The 22,080-nt window shown below is 45.9% G+C and overlaps 1 protein-coding gene across 3 annotated transcripts in view; it reads right to left on the minus strand.

Annotated features, from left to right (window-relative positions):
- The window catches only part of cabp4 (calcium binding protein 4), a 30,831-nt gene extending 13,808 nt beyond the window's left edge, over positions 1-17,023 (minus strand). Inside the window, exons 1-3 of one of the 3 annotated variants that reach the window (XM_052464458.1) lie at positions 17,008-17,023; positions 7,002-7,052; positions 6,722-6,884 (exon numbers count right to left, since the gene is read on the minus strand). In XM_052464458.1, coding sequence (XP_052320418.1) covers positions 6,722-6,884; positions 7,002-7,051 — 213 coding nt within the window. In that variant the 5' untranslated portion in view covers position 7,052; positions 17,008-17,023. The other 2 variants (XM_052464456.1, XM_052464457.1) reach the window with 2 other exon arrangements.
- Between the last annotated feature and the right edge of the window lie 5,057 nt (positions 17,024-22,080).

Here is a 22,080-nt window from a genome sequence, read left to right on the forward strand (position 1 = left end):
CACACACACACACACACACACACACACACACACACACACACACACACACACACACACACACACACACACACACACACACACACACACACACACAAAGAGTGCAAAATGCTCTCTCCCCCCTCTCTCTCTCCACCCTCTCTGTTCTCTCCCCCTCTCTCTCTCTCATCCCTCCTCTCTCTCTCTCTCTCTCTCATTCCCCTTCCCCTCTCTCTTCTCTACACACACACACACTGCCTATGCACCTACACAGACTAGTTATTAACACATGATATCACTCTCATCTCAGGTCGTTAATATACACATACATCAATTAATACCACCCTTTATAAGAGACAAGAAGTCCCCTCTGACACCACACCAGTGTTTCCTCTATATTCATTTAGCAGCGGTGCACCGGCACTACTAAATCGTGGCCGTCACTGAAAACATGGGATCCGAGATGATTAGAAATAATGACTGTATAAAATACATTTTGACAATACTAAGCTATAATGTATATATTATATGAATAAAAAAATATATAAATTATATAATTTTATACTAGTAGAATTTGTTCAGAGAAAGATTTTGTTTCAAAAAGGTCAATTATTGACACCCCTAAAGATTATTCTTATAAATAAAGTAGTCAAAAGTTGAGTATTTGGTCCCATATTTCTAGCACTCAATGACTCCATCAAGCTTGTGACTCAACAAACATGGATGCTCGTTGGTTACAAGATCATGCCCTCAAGACATGCTAACCTCTCCCCATTACCAAGAACATGGAAGGTTACCTGTCTTGGGGGTTTGATCTTTGACCCTCTGTAATTTTCTCACTCATCATTATTCACGATTCTTTCAGGATTATCCGTAATCATGGTAGCGTCCACATTCATGTAGAAGTGTTTAGAAACATATTATATTATTTTTTTTACAATAAAAGTGACTCCGAAATGACAGAATACGTTATTTACCATTAATTTCTATTGGCTACAGGATTATCTGAAACACATGCTAAACGAACTGCAAATGCATCCAACAAGTTTATAGAGTCACAACTTGATGTAGTCATTGCGTGCTAGGAATACGGGACCAAATACTCAACTTTTGACGACTTTCTTTCATAAGAATTAGAATCCTTTGTACCTTACCTTTTTGAGAAGAAGATGTACTATTTTGAGCATACAATAAATATACTGTAGCTCAGTATTTGAAGTATGTATTTTATACAGTCATTATTGCTCATCTTAATCAAGGGTATCAATCATTTCAGGCTCCAGCGCTTAGTGGATGTCTGCGTCCCTTTAGCCCAATTTGCTGCCTGAAAATGACATCTAAAAAGGTACTGCGTTGGATCCCCCCACATATCGAAACAACCTTCTCCACGTTTTCAAAGTGAAAGATATTTATTGATAATTTTCCAAATTATGTAAAAAAAATTAAGAAAATGTGTTGGCAACATATGTCTTCACACCCCAGAATGAATCCTTATGGAAGAACCTTTGGCTGCCGTTACAGCTGTGAATCATTTTGAATAAGATTAGACTTTCTACAACTCTTAGGGAAACATACTGTACTGGATTTGTCCAAATTACACAAGCTCAGTCAATTTGGTTGGGAATCATTGATAGACAGCAATATTTGAACATTGACTGATTTTGAAGCAATTTTAAGTCAGATGATCATCCAGGTGCTTCTTCTCAAACTTGAGTCAACTTTTTGGATGAGATTGGTCTCTTTACTGGCGAAATCTATTCTCTGGAGTGATGATTCACGCTTTACCAACTGGCAGTCAGACGGACGAATCTGGGTTTGGCGGATGCCAATGGCTAGTTACGTTGGTTCCAGTGAAGGGAAATCTTAATGCTACAGCATACAATGACAGTCTAGACAATTCTGTACTTCCAACTTTGTGGCAACAGTTTGGGGAAGGCCCTTTCCTGTTTCAGCATGACAATAACCCATGCACAAAGTGAGGTCCATACATAAATGGTTTGTCAAGATCAATTTGGAAGAACTTGACTGACCTACACAGAGCCCTGACTTCAACCCCATTGAACACCATTGGTCAGGTCAGCGTCAACCTCTAAAATGCTATTGTGGCTGTGTTCCAACATCTAGTGGAAAGCCTTCCCAGAATAGTGGAGGCTGTTATAGCAACAAAGGGGGGACCAACTCCATATTAATGCACAGCTATTTTCAGATCTCGAGATCAGCTTTAAGTCCGGTCTCGAGATGTTCAATCGGGTTTAAGTCCGGGCTCTGGCTGGGCCATTCAAGGACATTCAGAGACTTGTCCCTAAGCTACTCTTGCGTTTTCTTGGCTGTGTACTTAAGGTCGTTGTACTATTTGATGGTGAACCTTCGACGCAGTCTGAGGTCCTGAGCGCTCTGGAGCAAGTTTTCATCAAGGATTTCTCTCGATTTTGCTACGTTCATCTTTCCCTCAATCCTGACTAGTCTCCCAGTCCCTGCTGGTGAGAAACATCCCCACAACATGATGCTGCCACCACCATGTTTCACCGTAGGGATGGTGCCAGGTGTCCTCCAGACGTGATGCTTGGTATTCAGACCAAAGAGTTCAATCTTGGTTTCATCAGATCAGAGAATCTTGTTTTTCAAACTCCAAGCGGGCTGTCATGTGCCCTTTACTGAGGAGTGGCTTCTGTCTGGCCACTCTACCAGAAAGGTGTGATTGGCGGAGTCCTGCAGCGATGGTTGACCTTTTGGAGGTTCTCCCATCTCCACAGAGGAACTCTGGAGCTCTGTCAGAGTGACCATCGGGTTATTGGTCACCTCCCTGACCAAGACCCTTCTCCCCCGATTGCTCAGTTTGGCCAGGCAGCCAGCTCCAGGAAGAGTCTAGGTTGTTCTAAACGTCTTCCATTTAAGAATGATGGAGGCCACTGTGTGTTTTGGTAACCTTCCACAGCTCTGTGCCTCGACACAATCCTGTCTTGGAGCTCTATGGACAATTCCTCCGACCTCATGTCTAATCAATTGCATTTCCCACGGCTGGACACCAATCAAGTTGTAGAAACATCTCAAAGGATGATAAATGGAAACAGGATGCAACTGACCTCAATTTCAAGTCTCATAGCAAAAGGTCTGAATACTTATATAAATAAGGTATTTCTGTTTTTTAAATGTATAATACATTTGAAAATATGTCTAAAAATTAGTTTTCACTTCATCATTATGGGGTATTGTGTGTAGATTGATGAGTAAACACTTTATTGAATACATTTTAGAATAAGGCTGTAACATAACAAAATGTTGAAAAGGGAAGGGGTCTGAATACTTTGTGAATGCGCTGTATAAATATGTATGCACCCTTAGTCATGGCAGATATATTATGATTGTGGCTGGTGGTAAGGCCAGGCAAAGCTCAGAGCACTGGGACAATTCACAGTTCTCAGAAGACTAGAGGCAGAAACATGCTAAAGTCAATGAGTCTTACTGAACTCACAGATGGGCCTGTAGGCTAGATAGAAAACAACGGCATGCTAGATCCATCTGCGGATCCCACTGGAATGCAGACGGAATTATTGAGTAGAAAATGATATTTTGTGCTTCATGTCTTTCTATCTGTGTTGCAGTGACACAGGCTAGAAATGGCAACAAGTGAAGTTGAACTCCCTCAGCACATATAGGCTATTGTAGATCCAGTATAGAAAACGTAAGATGCTTGTAACGTTGAATCTTTCTTCCACAAAGACAGGCCCCACAGGCTAGGAGAAACAGAAAGGCATATAGCATGCAAACGACACTGAATTGTGGTAGCACGAAGGCTAACTTGCATTGGAGCAGAATACAGATCAACCTGGTCTCAGAGCATTTCGTATTATTCTGTATGTTACATTTTCTATGGCATGTATTCATTTGTGGATGTCCATCACCCACTTCGCATGATATGGTATGAATTACAATTCGTATTGTATGTTACGAAATTGCAAAGCATACAATATGTTACAAATTTGCAAAAATTCTAGCTAGGTGGCTAACGTTAGCTAGCTGGCTAATGTAAGGTATTCTAGGGGTCAGAGTTGTGGGTTAGGGTTAAGTTTAGGAGTTAGGTTAAACGGTTAGGGGAAGGGTAGCAAAAAAGTAGTAAGTAATTGAAAAGTTGCTAATTAGCTCAAAAACTAAAGTTGTCCATGATGGGATTCGAACTCGCAACCTTTGGGTTGCTAGACGTTCATGTTATATGCCCACATATCCACCCCGGTTTCGTTTTTGCCTTAAGCAACCATCTGTCTTATGTAACCACACCAAACGTAAAACAAACTAATATGAGTATCCCAGATTTACGTTTACTATGTTATGTCTAGTCTATGAGACCAGGCTGTACAGACAGCCTACAGGTAGCTCAAAAGACACATACGAGACATGTTCGCCACATTTAAGTATGCTGTCATACATATCAATGACGTACATGAATGGCACATTTCAACAAGGATAATTGTGCAAATGGCTAGCAACTCTGCCGCCCTATAGGAATTCGTATGGGTCTACATAAAGTTTTTAGGCACAAAGATGTGTGCAATGGACATTACGGGAAGGATGATGCTATAAAGTGGGATACAAGTGTTACAAAACACAGGATGCTAAGGAAACATGCTACAGTACACATGTGGATCACATTTCGGCAGACATATCAGGGTCAAGCTTAATGTTTGCAGGTCATGCCAAAGGTCAGCAGCAGACACAAACACAACGCATTCGCAGGTCTCCCTTGGGAAAGAGGTCCTCTGACCTCAATGGAACTTCCTGGTTAAGGTCAAATTGTTTTTAAACTCAGGCCAAAAGGATGTTGTTCATCTAGGCTACTGTTAAAGGTCACTCTACAAATGTAAAGCACCTGCAATTTATAAACTCCCCAAAATTGTACTTGATGACATACTTAGGTAGAAGCCTAGTCTTTGAACACCCCATGTGACTATGCATAACTTGTTGTAAACGTTGAATGCCATCTTAGTTTTTTTATTTCTAAAGAATAGAACAGCATCAACTAGCCAATGTAAAACACATAATACCCTATCAAAATGGCCAGGCGTCGTAAAAGCAATATAATATCTAACGGTGTACAGACACGCTACGTGCTCCTGTGCTCACGGTAGAGGAGATTCTGGCGTACACAAGGACACATTTAGATGGCAAGGTCGGCACACATTCATTTGATTTATTCATCAAGAGAAGATTAGACAGTATGCCCAAAGTCAAGTTTCCAATCATCAGTCAATACACAGACCCATTAACAATTCATTCCAATCTACTTGCTTTCACATGGGTGGCTGAGCAAAATGTTGAAATAACCATTGGACATAATGAACTCACAAAAGAGCGTAGACGGACAGTCAGTGTACACACATGAAGAACGGGTACACACACACACACACACACACATCTGCACACACATCTGCGCACATACAATACACAAACAAATGTGCGTTAAAACTCACGGTAAGAAATTGGCGGCAAAAATGCCATACATTCTGCCTTACACATGTCTATATCTCTGTCTCACTGTCTAACATATTCATCTGGACTGTGTCTGTTTGTCTGTCTCTCTGTTCTCATTATGGCTAATGAAGGATGACAGTGAGCCTTGCTAACGGTGTTATTAATACTTGCGCCGAGGCAGGGATTAGAATGCTATGGGGTGGGGTAACCTCCTCTCACTGTGTGTGTTCAAGCACAGAAAAACCAAATACTCTATGGCAATGTCACTGCAAGGGCAAGGTGGGCCAAGGGAGGTACTTGGGCAGAGATACGGCTGCTAATTGGGGAAATTGGGTTGTGGTAGCCTGGATGTCAATCTGTTTGTGCTTTATCCAAACTGCTTAGTGCTCATCACGCTTTTGATTGTCGTGGTTTTTTTTGTTGTTTTAATGACCGATTTTACCCACGATGTTCCTTGAGTTTCACGTTTTACACATGGTATACGCCGTTCAACCAAATGCTTACTTGCAGGTTCCTTCTGGACAATGCAACAACAATACGAAATAAACCAAGATAAGAATACAAACATAAAGTAAATGGCTCAGTAGAATAGAACAACAATGTTATCATGAGTATAATACAGGAAGGCACAATTTATAATATTTACACGTGTATTGGGAAAGGGGTGATTGGGGGACAATTGTTTTAATTGTGCAGTATTTAGCAATCAAAATAGGTCTGGTTGCATCTGTTTGATGTGTGTGTAGCACACATACCATCTTCCCCATGGGAGTGAACAGCTCATGGCTGTGGGCCTTCCTCATGTGCCGTTTCGAGTAAATAACCTGGATGGTTGGAAGCACGGTCCCAGTGATGCACTGGGCTGTCTTCACCACATGCTGGAGGGCCTTGCGGTCGTGGAAGGAGCAATTCTCATACCAGGCCTCGATGGAACCGGTCAGGACGTTGGTTATCAGGCCTACAACCGTGGTGTCCTCAGCAAACTTGATGATGGAGTTTGTGTCGTGCAAAGCCACGCAATCGTGGGTGAACAGGAAGTACCGCAGAGGACTGAGGACACACCCCTGGGGGACCCTTATGTTAAGAGTCAGTATTGAGTAGGGGTTGTTGGCAATTCTCTGATATATACGTGTCAGCTTAGGGTCGAGGAAAGGGAATTGAGATGTGAGAAATATGGTTGTTTTTCATTTTCAGTTGGTTTATGGATCTGTGTCCAGGTTGCTTTGCATCAAAACTGTAAATCACCCCAGAGGTCTAAAAAGGCGACAGTGTTACTGACCTGTCCAAAGAGAGTGTTGAGGTAGGACAGGTAGACAGCTGCTACAGAGCCCTGACTGTGGCTCCTGCCGCTCTTGGAGCGGTTGCCATTTTCTCCTGACTTAGGCTGGCGGAGTGCGGGGCGCCCAGGGGTCCCGTGTCCAGAGGAGGTGTTTGATGACGTGCTGTTAGGGGACGGAGAGAAGGAGAATAGGACAAAAGGGTCTGACTTAATCTTTGTCAACATTATCATCTTTGCCATTGTGTCATCACAGTTATCTTTGCGAGTGGGTCTCACTTACCTCGCTCTGGGTGAGGGCGCTCCTCCCTTTTTTGTCCCTTTCTGAGACATGCTGAGGGAGAGAGGGAGAGGGAGAGGGAGAGGGAGAGGGAGATGGAGATGGAGAGGGAAGGGAAAGGAAAAGGGAGAGGGAAGGGAAAGGGAGAGGGAGAGGGAGAGGGCGAAGGAGAGGGAGAGGGAGAGGGAGAGGGAAGGGAGAGGGAAAGGGAAAGGGAAAGGGAAAGGGAAAGGGAAAGGGAGAGGGAGAGGGAGAGGGGGAAAGGGAGAGGGAAAGGGAGAGGGGAAAGGGAAAGGGAAAGGGAAAGGGGAGAGGGAAAGGGAAAGGGAAAGGGAAAGGGAAAGGGAAAGGGAAAGGGAAAGGGAAAGGGAGAGGGAAAGGGAGAGGGAAAGGGAAAGGGAAAGGGAAAGGGAGAGGGAAAGGGAAAGGGAAAGAGGGAAAGGGAAAGGGAAAGGGAAAGGGAAAGGGAAAGGGAAAGGGAAAGGGAGAGGGAGAGGGAGAGGGAAAGGGAAAGGGAAAGGGAAAGGGAAAGGGAGAGGGAAAGGGAAAGGGAGAGGGAAAGGGAAAGGGAAAGGGAAAGGGAGAGGGAAAGGGAGAGGGAAAGGGAAAGGGAAAGGGAAAGGGAAAGGGAAAGGGAAAGGGAAAGGGAAAGGGAAAGGGAAAGGGAAAGGGAAAGGGAGAGGGAAAGGGAGAGGGAAAGGGAAAGGGAAAGGGAAAGGGAGAGGGAAAGGGAAAGGGAAAGGGAAAGGGAAAGGGAAAGGGAAAGGGAAAGGGAAAGGGAAGGGAAAGGGAAAGGGAAAGGGAAAGGGAGAGGGAAAGGAGAGGGCGAAGGAGAGGAGAGGGAGAGGGAGAGGGAGAGGGAAAGAGAAAGGGAAAGGGAAAGGGAAAGGGAAAGGGAAAGGGAAAGGGAAAGGAGAGGGAGGGAAGGGAGGGAAAGGGAAAGGGCGAAGGAGAGGGAGAGGGAGAGGGAGAGGGAGAGGGAGAGGGAAAGGGAGAGGGCGAAGGAGAGGGAGAGAGAGAGGGAGAGGGAGAGGGAAGGGAAGGGAAAGGGAAAGGGAAAGGGAAAGGGAAAAAGGGAAAGGGAAAGGAGAGGGAGAGGGAGAGGGAGAGGGAAAGGGAAAGGGAAAGGGAAAGGGAGAGGGAGAGGGAGAGGGAGAGGGAGAGGGAAAGGGAAAGGGAAAGGGAAAGGGAAAGGGAAAGGGAGAGGGAAAGGGAAAGGGAAAGGGAAAGGGAAAGGGAGAGGGAAAGGGAAAGGAGAGGGAAAGGGAAAGGGAAAGGGAGAGGGAAAGGGAAAGGGAAAGGGAAAGGGAAAGGGAAAGGGAAAGGGAGAGGGAAAGGGAAAGGGAAAGGGAAAGGGAAAGGGAAAGGGAAAGGGAGAGGGAGAGGGAGAGGGAAAGGGAGAGGGAGAGGGAGAGGGAGAGGGAGAGGGAAAGAGAGGGAAAGGAGAGGGAGAGGGAGAGGGAAAGGGAGAGGGAAAGGGAAAGGGAAAGGGAGAGGGAAAGGGAAAGGGAAAGGGAAAGGGAAAGGGAGAGGGAGAGGGAGAGGGAAAGGGAAAGGGAAAGGGAAAGGGAAAGGGAGAGGGAAAGGGAGAGGGAAAGGGAAAGGGAGAGGGAAAGGGAAAGGGAAAGGGAGAGGGAAAGGGAAAGGGAAAGGGAAAGGGAAAGGGAAAGGGAGAGGGAGAGGGAGAGGGAGACGGAGAGGGAGAGGGAGAGGGAGAGGGAAAGGGAAAGGGAGAGGGAGAGGGAGAGAGAGAGAGAGATATTCTTTAACCAGACGCAACGCCTTTGCCAGGGTTGCAATCCGAGCCCTGCACTCTTCAATATTTACATCAATGAATTGGCCACTATTCTAGAAAAATACTCAGCCCCTGGTGTTAGTCTCCACAATTCAGAGGTTAAATGCCTGCTCTTTGCAGATGACCTGTGCCTGCTGTCACCCATAGCACATGACCTACAGCAGAGCCTGGACCTGCTAGAGCAGTACTACCAGACCTGGGCCCTGGCAGTAAAACCCCCAAAAATAAAAAATAATGATTTTCCAGAGAAGATCCAGACCTCAGGGAAGTACACAATATATCGAGTACTGCACACACTACAATACCTTAGGTTTAAAAGTAAGCTCATCTGAACACTTTCATGAGGCAGTGAATCAACTGAGAGAGAAAGCATGCAGGGCATTCTACACCATTTCAAAAAAACACATTCAAATTGAAATAACTATTAAAAAAAATGTTCGGCGAAAACTAATTGAATGTGTCATTGAACCAATTGCACTCTATGGCAGCGAGGTGTGGGGTCCACCTGCAAAAAACAAGATTCCACCCAATGGGACAAACACCCCATTGAAACCCAGCATGCAGTGTTCTGTAAGATTCTCCTACATGTCCAGAGGAAAACTACAAACAATGCATGCATGGCAGAATTAGGCCAATATCCAACAATAATAAAAACTCAAAAAATACCATTTAAGTTTTGGAAACATCTAAAATATAGTCTAAAATATAGTTACCAAGCCCTGCAATGCCAGCAATGAAAAGAGCCCCCTCATCCAGCTGATCCTGGGGCTGAGTTCACAAACCTGTTCTACTAACAGACTGAAGCCTCAGGACCAGAACATCCAATCAATCAGGATAAAACAAATTACAACACAGTCAAAACAAAACGATATTGCTTATTGAGAAACATAGTCCACCACTAACAGTGAGTGGCACAACTGCACAACCCAACTCCAGCCAAAATGCAGCCACTTTAAACAATGCTACCTTACATAATGTTACTGCATATGTATATACTGTACTCCCTCAAATCGACAGCACAGCCACTTTAACTATGCCACTTTGTTTACTTTGTCAAACTATTTGACCATGGTTACTGATCAAAAACGTAGAAAAACCTTGACAAAGTACAGGCTCAGTGAGCACAGCCTTGCCATTGAGAAGGGTAGACACAGGAAAACCTGGCTCCCTGTAGAGGAAAGGCTGTGCAACCCCTGCACTTCAGCAGAACACGAGACAGCGCTGCATTTCCTGACAAAAGACCTCTCTGATGAGAATAGGCTACCTGTCCTGTTGGGGGAGGACACAGAGAGCTGTGGGTTGGCAGCGCACTACATAGCTGCCTGCCATAAGATGAGGGACAGTGTCTGACAGACCAACCGACCTGCACATGTCCTTTATGCCATTGTTATTGTTCAACGTGTTGGTTATTTTGACCCTTGATTATTGTTGTTACTGTTGTCCCGTTGACAATCGCAATTATTATTTGAATTATGTTATTATTGTAAATCTCCAAAGTAAGCTTTGGCAATATGTACATTGCTACTTCAAGCCAATAAAGCAAATTGGAGAGAGAGAGAGAGAGAGAGAGAGAGAGAGAGAGAGAGAGAGAGAGAGAGAGAGAGAGAGATGCAGGAGAGAGAGAGAGATGCAGAAGAGAGAGAGGGAGAGAGATGCAGAAGAGAGAGAGAGAGATGCAGAAGAGAGAGAGAGAGATGCAGAATAGAGAGAGAGAGATGCAGAAGAGAAAGAGAGAGATGCAGAAGAGAGAGAGAGATGCAGAAGAGAAAGAGCGAGATGCAGAAGAGAGAGAGAGAGAGGGATGCAGAAGAGAGAGAGAGCAGAAGAGATGCAGAAGAGAGAGAGAGAGAGATGCAGAAGAGAAAGAGAGAGATGCAGAAGAGAGAGAGAGATGCAGAAGAGAAAGAGAGAGATGCAGAAGAGAGAAAGAGAGAGATGCAGAAGAGAAAGAGAGAGAGAGAGGGATGCAGAAGAGAGAGGGAGATGCAGAAGAGAGAGGAGAGAGAGGGAGAGAGAGATGCAGAAGAGAAAGAGAAAGCGGGAGGAAGACAGAGAGACTTATGGCTGCACGTTTGAGTGACAGATTAATGCCTTGTCATCGCACTGTGTTGTCAGAACTAGGGCCCGGGATGAAAGGCTGCCTCTCAGACAGTTGGCACAGACACGTCAAACAGAACACCTTCACACCCCCCGACCATCTCAGATGCTCATAAAGTTGTGCCTTAATGCCCCTCGTTTGAACATGTGTTGTACGGATGTTGAAGACATGTTATGTGCAGAGACACACGCCAACAAGGCAGTATTAGTCTGCCTTCTCCTGCCCAGGGACCACAGATCATAATGAGATGAGACAAGCAGAACAGGTAGGCCCTATAAATTACAATTAACCACGCAAACCAGAACCCCCTTTTCAGTCCGGCAAAATTACAGGAGAGAGATTTTCTCCTTAAGAAAGCAGCAATGCGAGCAGCACGCAGGTGATGTGTACTGATTGCAACTCTCTGAGCATGCTGTCTCCACCAGAAAGGAAGAGACGAGGCGAGAGGATTTACTCTGCCCCAAAATCGGTCCACGTGAGATAAGCCATTTTCGTATGGAGGTCCGTGAGCAAGTACGTGAGGCTTATTTGATCGAATAGAAGTTTCAAAATATTTTGTCTGTTACAAATGTACTGATATAAGTGGATGCATTCCTGCAACTTTGAGAAAAACTACTTTGTTGCGCCCGTTGTTTACACGCGTAACTGCCCTCTCATTGGATAGAATGGTCCCACCTGATCTGCCTTCAATCATTGAGGACATGTATTTCCATTGTTAGAGCAGTCACTCGGCTATCTTTATTATAGATCATCTTTGGTCTTCCTACTAACTCCTCGAGCTCTCTGGGTGCTTCACCCATCTAGCCTATCTTAACAGTTGTTCCTCTCTCAAAGCTGGTTCAGGGAATGACTGAAAACAACTGGAAATAGGAATGTGTGAGCAGTTGGCTGGTACTTGGTAGTTAGTGCCATATTGTCTGTATAAATGCTCGAAATCACAGTAGACCTGGGGCACCTTCATTGGGGAGGATGAGCTCATGGTAATGACTGGAGTGGAATCAGTGGAATGGTATCAAATACATCAAACACATAGTTTGATGCCATTCTATTCGCTCCGTTCTAGCCATTATTATGAGCCGTTCTCCCCTCACCAGCCTCCACTGTACAAAGTGGATTCCAAGATAATGAGGGGCTTGCGCGCACACCCACAGCTAAATTGATACAATTTCCTTGGTGGCGCATTCATAGTTAACAATAGGCCTAACTGGTGTTTGCTTCAAGAACAGCTTTCCTCCTGAATGAGCAAAGTACTCATCAGGGTAAACAAACAAACACACGCGTGCACGTTCATACACACGCACGCACACATACAGACACACGCACACTTCTACATGAGCCATTAGAGACAGCATGAGCTGCTCCCTAAGTGGCCAATCGCTGTCAATCACCAAGTCGACACAGGCAATTTCAGATCCTAATCACGCTAATTGAAATGACGAACCGGAGGACCAAGGGGGGGGCGGAGTTAAAGCAGAGGTAATGCGGATGATGTCACAGACCGGCTGTGATCCAGAACTGGTTAGCTGATGGTCTCATCCTTTGTCCTTTTTTCGTCTTCAGTGTTTTTCCCTATTGAAAAAAATGTCCTCCTGTTCCCTTGCTGTTCATCTGCATTCAAAAGAAGATCAATGCCCAGATTGGCTCAGCTACTCTCTTCTCGTCCAATGTCTTTAAAAAAAAACCCACGCTACAATAGGCCTGGCTGCCTCCTCCTCTTCCTATCGATCTCCACCACCGATTTTGTGTCAAGACTCAGAAATCAGACTCCCCTTCGTTACCGTTTAGGGAAGTGGGGGAGCTGGGGGTCCAGAAGAGGAGAGGGAGATGGGTGGATTGTCTTGTCCTGCTGGCTGCCCCCGTCATCCTCCTATCAATGGTTACATCTTGTCATGTCCACCCAGTACACCGCCGTCTCGCAATCCCACACAATCAATCTCCTGTGCGGGTTGTCATTTCAGTGACTTCTGCCCTGGTGTCTGCTGGCATCCTGTCTGTCCGCCGGTTCCTGTTTGTTACCACCGGTAATTGTCCTTTTCCATCCGGACTGTACACTTCGCACTGCCCCAACTCTCTGGGGAAATTCCAAAGAGGGCTACAACACATGACGCCCTATTGGCGAACAGATAAATGTATCTATTGATGAGCCAGTCGATCGACGTAAACACAACACAAGCACAATTTGGCCAATGGTCAACAGCCCTTGACCTCCTCCCCATCCCTCTAATCCTCCTTACCTTCAATGTGCAGCCAGAAGTAGAAAGGAAGAGAAAAATAGAGAGAGAGAGTTTCCCCCCCCCCCCTTTTATCTGACAAGTCCAGGCGTTACCGTTTGGCGCGGACGTGTCGACCGATATGAATTGGGAGTGTAAACCCCTCCAGCCCCTCTACCTTCCCCCTCCTCTGCCTCGCCAGATTATGCAATAAGACGGGTGATTATCCTGCTAAATATGTCTGGATTAGACTTTGAGATGCGTGACCGAGTCACTGTCTTGAGGACAGAGGCGTGAAATTACATTGTAGGGTAGTCGTGTTGTGCGTAAACAAGGAAAACAGTGTATCTTTCAGGGGGGTTCTTTCTTTGAGCCACCGGTTCACAAGCTGACATTTGTTCAGGTAGACCTTTGATGGACTTTAAGCACTGACCTTGTCCTTTTTTTTGTTAACCCTCAGGTTACAAACATTGCAGTTACCTGGTTATTGTGGATGACTGTAATCGCTCCTCCAAACTCATCTCCTTTGCAACGTTCTACAGAGTTTCTACATCTGCATCGCTTGCTCTTTGGGGTTTTAGGCTGGGTTTCTGCACTTCGCGACACCTGCCGATGTTAAAAGGGCTTTATAAATACATTTCTTTGATTGATTCACCGAAGTGTCACTGTTCCAACTTTGTATTCCTCTTGCTACTCTGTCCGAAACGTAGTTGTCCTTTGCTTCCTCACTGCTAGAACTTTGTTTCCCTCATATTGTTTGAGGGTACAATATGTCTTAAAAAAGCTTCTCAAAATGGTGGTCTGTGGACAGGTGATGGTCCTTGAGGTGCTACCTCGGCACCAGTCAGAAGGCTTTAAATGCATTTCTGGAAAAATGTAATACAGTAGGCTAGATGCATGGGAATCTAGGCTACCGTGCAACCAGCTAAACTGCGCTGTGGTGCAGAAAGGTATACATGATGTCAGTGCAAGTTTCCGTTTATGGAAGTCCTCACTCAAATGACCCTTCGTCAATGTAGTGGAGTGCGCGATAGCTAAGTATGCAGAATGTCAGACCTCTCTTCTTCTGGAAAATTGCGTTAGCCTACTGGTGGGCTGCCAAACATGTTCGTTCGTCTCACCGTGCAGTCAGCGAGGGGGAGACGTTTTGGAACCACCTCTCTATCCTACCTTTTCTACTGCACTGTCGTCCTGCACTGTCGTCCTATACCGCCCTCTCTTGCCAAGCACTGGCGCAGTAAGGCAGCTCTTTGGAGGTGAACTGTTTCCCAATGCTATTCGAAACCTCGCCACGCTCAGATATGCTTAGTCCGGCCAAACAAAGGCCCTTATTTAGCATTCTGCCGTTTGAAAAGCGAGTAAACACCCTCCTTTCCACCTGAAAAAGAAATGGGGTAGCAACAATGCTGTCACATTTCACACATCAGTCAGCTCCCGGTGGACTGTGTACCTTGGCACTGAAATGTTTACTAAAGTGGAAATCCGCTATTGCAGCTCACTGCCTCGCTCTTGCCTCAAGGCTGTGGTGCAAAAACAGGCCAAGCCCAGTTCGTGTTGCCTTTTCAAGAGGTTGTTGTGCCTCGTACAGTGTTTGAGTGCCTTTCAAGTGGAAATAGGGATTATCTGGTGAGAGAAATGCCTTCGCAAGTAAAGAAGACAGGGCTCAAACTGATGTTGTGTGTATGGGGGTTTGTAGTTACAGATTTGTGTTTGCGTCGATGAGGTGCTTTGTCTCCGGTAAGTGTGCTGAGTGGGTTGAGCATAATGAAGCGTCCCATTATTGGTGACGGATAATGCCATATCGGGAGCTAATTACCTGCAACGTTGCCTCATTAACCACAACAGGACGGCACCGCCGTCGGGCATTGGCCACAACACCCAGCCACGTCACACTGTCTCTTCATCTCCCCTCTCCTCCTTCCCCTTCCCTCCTCTCTTCTTCCTGCTCTCATCCCTCCATCTTTTTTGATGGCCTTGCCTTCATTTGCTTTCCTCTGCCACTCCTTCCTGTCTTTCTCGCGGATCGTACTTCATTAAAAACCTTTGAAAGTCATATCTTGATGCTTTGTCTCGGCATTCCCTTCTTGATTCCTCCTTCTCCTTAATCTCTATCTCTCTCTCTCTCTCTCTTCTCCCACTTGTGGCTCAATATGTCTGTCTGTCTGTCTGTCTGTCTGTCTGTCTGTCTGTCTGTCTGTCTGTCTGTCTGTCTGTCTGTCTGTCTCTTCCTTTCTAATACACTGTAGCTCTCTCTCTCCTACAGTCTCCCTCTTTCTCCATGTCTCCCTCTACGTCTTTCTGCAGTCACCTTCACACTCCATTCTGGAGCAGTTGGCTTCTCTCCCTTCATCCCGTTCTCCCTCCATCCCTCCATACTGCACATGTCCACTGCCCTGCCTCTGGGCCATGCTTCCCCCCTGCACTCTACTCGTTTATTTATGGAAATATGCTGATGGGGCTAACACAGGTTTAGAAGAAAAAAAACACACCAGATTACAAGGAAAAGAGGGAGGGAGAGAACAAGAGAGTGAGCGTGTGGAAGGCAAAAGATGGGTTGGGAAGGAAGAGCGAAAGGGAGCGTACTATTAATCATTCACCTGTCATTTATCCCAAAAAGCAAGCAACCATTCATCATGGACAGTGAAGAAACAAGAAAAAAACAGTTGAAAGAGAGAGAGGAAAAAGTATAAAAGTGTCGCGAGTTTGGCAGTACGTAATTGGGTCAGTTGCAAATAAAAGTGGCTGAGTTAGTGCTGAGTTTGACTTAGAGGTAGGCACCCCATCATCCCCAACATGAGGCTAATTGAATGCCCGGAGAGATGAGGATAGAGGGATTGGAGGCGAACCCCAACCATCCCTTCCTCCCACGGGTGCCACACTCAGCTCTTCAAACCGATTCCTTACTACATAGGCCCACTGCATCACTCAGAATGGAATGCTAATCTTCTCCCTCCATAATACAACGTGGGACGGTAATGATAATGCCACCAAACTCCACAGGGATCTTTATCAAGGCTAAAGCTCCAGCAAACGAGAACAGTCACAGAAGTGAGAAAAAACAATGTATCATGTTTATTCTTAAATCCTCGGGGGAATGCGTCTGTCACTCTGTCACGAGGCGTTTTATTTCACATTGTTCTACACTGCTGGCTCAGCTGTCACAAATGTAACAGAAACTGAAAACTTTCTTGATGAAAAGAAAGAGAGAGAGAGAGAGAGAGAGAAAAAAAAGGGACGTGTCTGGCCGTTCCACTGCCAGTCAGAGTTAAGGACAATTCACTGGTCGGGTTAATAGAATCTGTCTCTGTCAGAGGAGGTGTGTGTAGAGGGGGTGGAGGGCGAGAGAGAGCGAGGGAGAGAGAGAGAGAGAGAGAGAGAGCGAGGGAGAGAGAGAGAGAGAGAGAGAGAGAGAGAGAGAGAGAGAGAGAGAGAGAGAGAGGGAGAGAGAGAGAGAGAGAGAGGGAAAAGATAAGTGCCCAAGGGACTCAGTGAGAGGATACTGAGACATCGACTGAACACCACCACTCGCAATGCGGCCAATGATCCTTCCCTTTAGGCTGAGCAGCAAAGTAGAACACAACACAGCAACAGAGAATACCTCAGACGCTGAGGTCCTGTCACCTTTACTCCCACTCCCTCTCTCATCATCACGCACACCTGCCACTATCGTTACGCGCACCTGTGCCTCAAGACACTCACCTGGACTTCATTACCTTCCTGATTACCTCCCCTGTATCTGTCACTCCTCTTGGTTCTGTCCTCAGGCGTTATTGATTCTGTTTCTGTTTCATGTCTGTATGCTTTTCGATTTTCTGGTTTTGTACTCTGTTCTATTCATTGTTAAATTTGCAATCCCTGTACTTGCTTTCCGACTCCCAGCATAGACTTTACAGAATAACTTCTCACCAATAGGAAGCAACAAGGATTTTCTTTTTTTTTTTACTGGTGACGTCAGGTCCAAGTCCCACTGCCGAAGCAACCAGGGTTGCCTCAGCTGGCTCGGCACGCTCCCATGCCTTAGTCGGCTAATCAGGCCCCCGCGCATCAGCCTGCTCTACAGGTTCCCGCGCCTCAGCCTGCTCTACAGGTTCCCGCGCCTCAGCCGGCTCTACAGGTTCCCGCGGGTTTTTCTACTATTAGTAGAAAACGGGGGTGTTCCATGACGCCGTGTAATGTCTGTGCTCACGGGGGCGTGGCCACTGACTGATCATAAGTTACTATGAAAAACAATGATCTTTTAGAAGACTAACATCACATTACATCTTTCCAAGAGTATTCCTATACTCAACCATGTATTTTATACAGCATTCAGATGCAAACCCCATCACTGAGAAGTCTATACAAACAAAGAAACAGTCATGTCTGTCTCCTGTCCTTCATGAGGTCACCAAATGAAACAAACTCGATATGATTAAGTGTCCACGGACCACTCCAACTGGTTGGAATACAGAAATATTGTTACATTATTCAACCTTTTTGAGGTTACCGTACTGCAAAGTCTTTCTCTGTGTTAAACAAAGTGATTCTCAACTTTCATTTTGGCAGAGTGGAGAAAGCAGTTTCGGTATTTACGACCATCATAAACCTATGGCGGGAGAGAGAGAGAGAGAGAGAGAGAGAGAGAGAGGGGAGGCTATGATCCTCATTCAAAGGGGCACGTCATGACAGCTGGCTCTCCAGGTTCCCACGCCTAAAGCAGAAGTGACCGGCCCTCTCCTGGTCCTCGGGACCGTCCCTCTGGCCAGCGTCGTCCGGCAGCTGGAGCCGTACAACAGGGAGGGGGTACTGTCACGTTTACTCCCATTCCCTCTCTAAGACGCTCGACGTCGCCGGTTGTCTCATCATTACGCACACCTGCCACCACCATTACGCGCACCTGCGCCTCATGACACTCACCTGGACTCCATCACCTTCTTGATTACCACCTCTGTATCTTTCACTCCAATTGGTTCTGTCCTCAGGGGTTTTCGACTCTGTTTCTGATTCATGTCTGTACCCTTTTCGTGTTTCTTTTTTTGTACCATCTTCTATTTATTATTACACTTGCACTACCTGTACTTGCTTCCCGACTCCCAGCGTACAGGTCCAACATATTAGATATTATATATTATATATATTAGTAGACTGTATTTGTTTACTGACTTCCAGCGTACAGGTCCAACATATTAGTATAGCTGCCATGAGATTCTCAGTGGTTGTAAACACAAAACAATAGAGCAATATTTCACACCTCTGGGTTTATAATCAGGTATCAAAGCAGTAGGCCTAACCTATATCATGTCCATCCCCATATTTCAAAAGTATCGATTCATTGCTACACAATTCAGCTGTAGTATACAGCACCTTCCAAATCCAAAAGACAAAAGGGAAGAGAGATGATAAACTGAACTGAACAGAGACTGTTCAACCAGAGACTGCTCTCAACTAAGCTCAATTAACCTCAATCAGCCAGCAGAGTTACATTGAAACAATGCAGAGAAAAACAATGGGCTACAGCAAAACTCATAATTCAACTAAGCACTAGTTCGATGCTGATGGCAAACCCCTGGGAGATGAAACCAATGTACTGTATTCACAGTACACTTCAAAATTCCACCACTTAAAAATTCCACCAAGCGCTGTATGACATCACCAGTCTGGCCGTATTTCTAACAGGAGTAGGAAAAAGTGTACATTCGGACCGATATAAGACGAAGTACATTTTCGAATGTATTAGTCACATGCGCCGAATACGACAGGTGTAGTAGACCTTACAGTGAAATTCTTACTTACAAGCCACTAAACAACAATTCAGTTTAAAAAATATGAATAAAAAATTAAAACGAACAAGTAATTAAAGAGCAGCAGTATAATAACAATAGGGAGACTATATACGGGGGTACCGGGTCAATGTGCGGGGGCATCGGTTAATCGAGGTAATTGAGGTAATATGTACATGTAGGTTGAGTTATTAGAGTGACTATGTATAGATAATAACAGAGAGTAGCAGTGGTGTAATTATAAATTATATTATTATTAAAAGAGGGGGGTCAATGCAAATAGTCTGGGTAACCATTTGATTAAATGTTCAGGAGTCTTGAGGCTTGGGGGTAGAAGCTGTTTAGAAGCCTCTTGGACCTAGACTTGGCGCTCCGGTACCGCTTGCTGTGCGGTAGCAGAGAGAACAGTCTGTGACTAAGGTGGCTGGAGTCTTTGACAATTTTTAGGGCCTTCCTCTGACACCGCCTGGTATAGAGGTCCTGGATGGTAGGAAGCTTGGCCCCAGTGATGTACTGGGCCGTATAAACTACCATCTGTACTGTCTTGCAGTCGGAGGCCGAGCAGTTGCCATACCAGGCGGTGATGCAACCAGTCATGCTCTCGATGGTGCAGCTGTAGAACCTTTTGAGGATCTGAGGACCCATGCCAAATCTTTTCAGTCTCCTGAGGGGGAATAGTTTTTGTTGTGCCCTCTTCATGACTGTCTTGGTGTTCTTGGACCATGTTTGTTTGTTGGTGATGTGGACACCAAGGAACTTGAAACTCTCAACCTGCTCCACTGCAGCCCTGTCAATGAGAATGGGGACGTGCTCAGTCCTCCTTTTCCTGTAGTCCACAATCATCTCCTTTGTCTTGATCACATTGAGGGAGAGATTGTAATCCTGGCACCACACGGCCAGGTCTCTGACCTCCTCCCTATAGGCTGTCTCGTTGTTGTCGGTGATCAGGTCTACCATTGTTGTGTCATCGGCAAACCTAATGATAGTGTTGGAGTCATGCCTGGCCGTGCATTCATGAAGGACATGAGGTGCGACTCTCTTTATCCCAATTGTGAGATTCATGCGATTTCCCTCCCTCTGAGTCAAACAGGGAAATATTTTATTTAGACACTATGTAAAATGTAAATAGAGGTGAACTTTATCTCGCCGCTATGGTAATGTGGTGCTGAGAGGTTGGGAAAGCTCAGCGCTGTATTTCCTAATAGAGGGGCAGCTGCCTCTTTGTACTGAGGTAATGGGAGAAGATAATCTCAACATGCAGTGGGACTGATAATTTGCTCTCTCTCTCTCTCTCTCTCTCTCTCTCTCTCTCTCTCTCTCTCTCTCTCTCTCTCTCTCTCTCTCTCTCTCTCTCTCTCTCTCTTTCTCTCTCTCTCATAATTCAATTCAATTCAATTCAAAAGGGGCATGGGAAACATGTTTACATTGCCAAAGCAGCCGCTTGGTCTCTCTCTCTCTCTCTCTCTCTCTCTCTCTCTCTCTCTCTCTCTCTCTCTCTCTCTCGGTCTCTCCCTCTCTCTCTCTCTTGGTCTCTCTCTCTCTCTCTCTCTCTTTCTCTTGGTCTCTCTCTCTCTCTCTCTCTTGGTCTCTCTCTCTCTCTCTCTTGGTCTCTCTTTTTGTCTATCTTTTGCAATTTCCCTCTCTCTCTCTCTTGGTCTCTCTCTCTCTCTCTCTCTTGGTCTCTCTCTCTCTCTCTCTCTCTTGGTCTCTCTCTTGGTCTCTCTCTCTCTCTCTCTTGGTCTCTCTTTTTGTCTATCTTTTGCAATTTCCCTCTCTCTCTCTCGCGCTCTCCCTCTCTCGTTGTTTTTCTCTGCTCGCTGGATTGCAATAGGCCCGTGCACCACTCTCTCCTGTTTCAGATGACTTCCTCCCTGAAAATCCAGTTGATGACCTGCACTAATCACCTCATGAACCGCACCAGACCACTGTCTAAAATATCAATCTGATACCTCATGTTTACCCCGCGGGAGCGATCAATACCCAGCGCCAGCCATTCTCCAGACTTCATTCCTCAAGCCCAATTGATTACATTTCATCCACTGCGCCGAGCATGGGGAGAGAGACAAATCTACGTGCTCCGTATAGGCCATTGTTAAATGGAGGCTGGCGTCAATCCAGACTGGATCCAACTCTCCTCTTCTTCTTTTTTTTTATTCTTACCCATAGTCGCCCATGGCACCGTTCGACTGAGGATCTTTGGAGCCAAAAGGGCACCCGTGCCATTGTTGAATTAGGGTGCTTCCGCTAGTGACCTCCTGAAATTGCCGTAAGCTTGTTTAATTCATGGAATGTCTCTATTGAACGGCTAGCGATTGAGCCTAGCTGCCACTAGTGGGAGGGCTACAGCCCTGGAGGAGGTCATTACACAGACTGCAGCATTAAGGCTGGCATAGTATTATAATGAATGTCCCAGCGGTGCCCTTATTCACTTCACTGCCCCTCATGGATTTACGAAAAATCGACTGCTTTAAGGAATATTATGTAATCTCTGGCACCATTCCAATGCTTTTAAGTCCACAAGGGGAGTACAGGGAGAAATGGCTTTTAGAGAATCGGATCGCAAGACTGATATCTAGGTGTCAAAAGTGTGTATCTGGGGCAGGAGTACCGAGCGTCTCTCGAGCAGCTTTTTCTCAAGGTTAATGGTTTGGGTAACTGGTGGGGGTTGCCAACCCTCCTGGTTTGGTGTCTCCCGGAATCCCCATTCATCTCGCGTTCTCTAATTAGGCCTATACCTGCATTCTAGACACTTCTGCATACCCCTCAAAAGTTGTCGGTCAGTGGGGTTGCATTTGAACCGCGACCCTGCCAACCTCTCATGGAATCCCAGAGCTTTTCCGGGCGATTTTCATAATGCCCCGAATGAAATTCAGAACTGTGTGTGTAAACCGTTCCGTATTCCGTACATCTAGTCCTGTCTGTGTCCACCCCATCCTCAAATAAGGTCAAAAGGACAAACTCCAAGGATCATAAAACAGCACCCATCACTCTACCTAAACACCCTCCCTCCCTCCCTCCCTCCCTCCCTCCCTCCCTCCCTCCCTCCCTCCCTCCCTCCCCCTCCCTCCCTCCCTCCCCCTCCCTCCTCCCCCTCCCATGACATAAAACATCGAGCTCCGCGACTCTGCCACCGTTCAGCCATGACCCGAGACGTGTCAAGAGCGCATACAGCTCAGAGCGTACATCTCGCGGCTGGCGGTCATGTGAAGAGGCTCGAGAC

Source organism: Oncorhynchus keta, chromosome 16 (genome assembly GCF_023373465.1).
Source record: "Oncorhynchus keta strain PuntledgeMale-10-30-2019 chromosome 16, Oket_V2, whole genome shotgun sequence".
Lineage (NCBI taxonomy): Eukaryota > Metazoa > Chordata > Actinopteri > Salmoniformes > Salmonidae > Oncorhynchus > Oncorhynchus keta.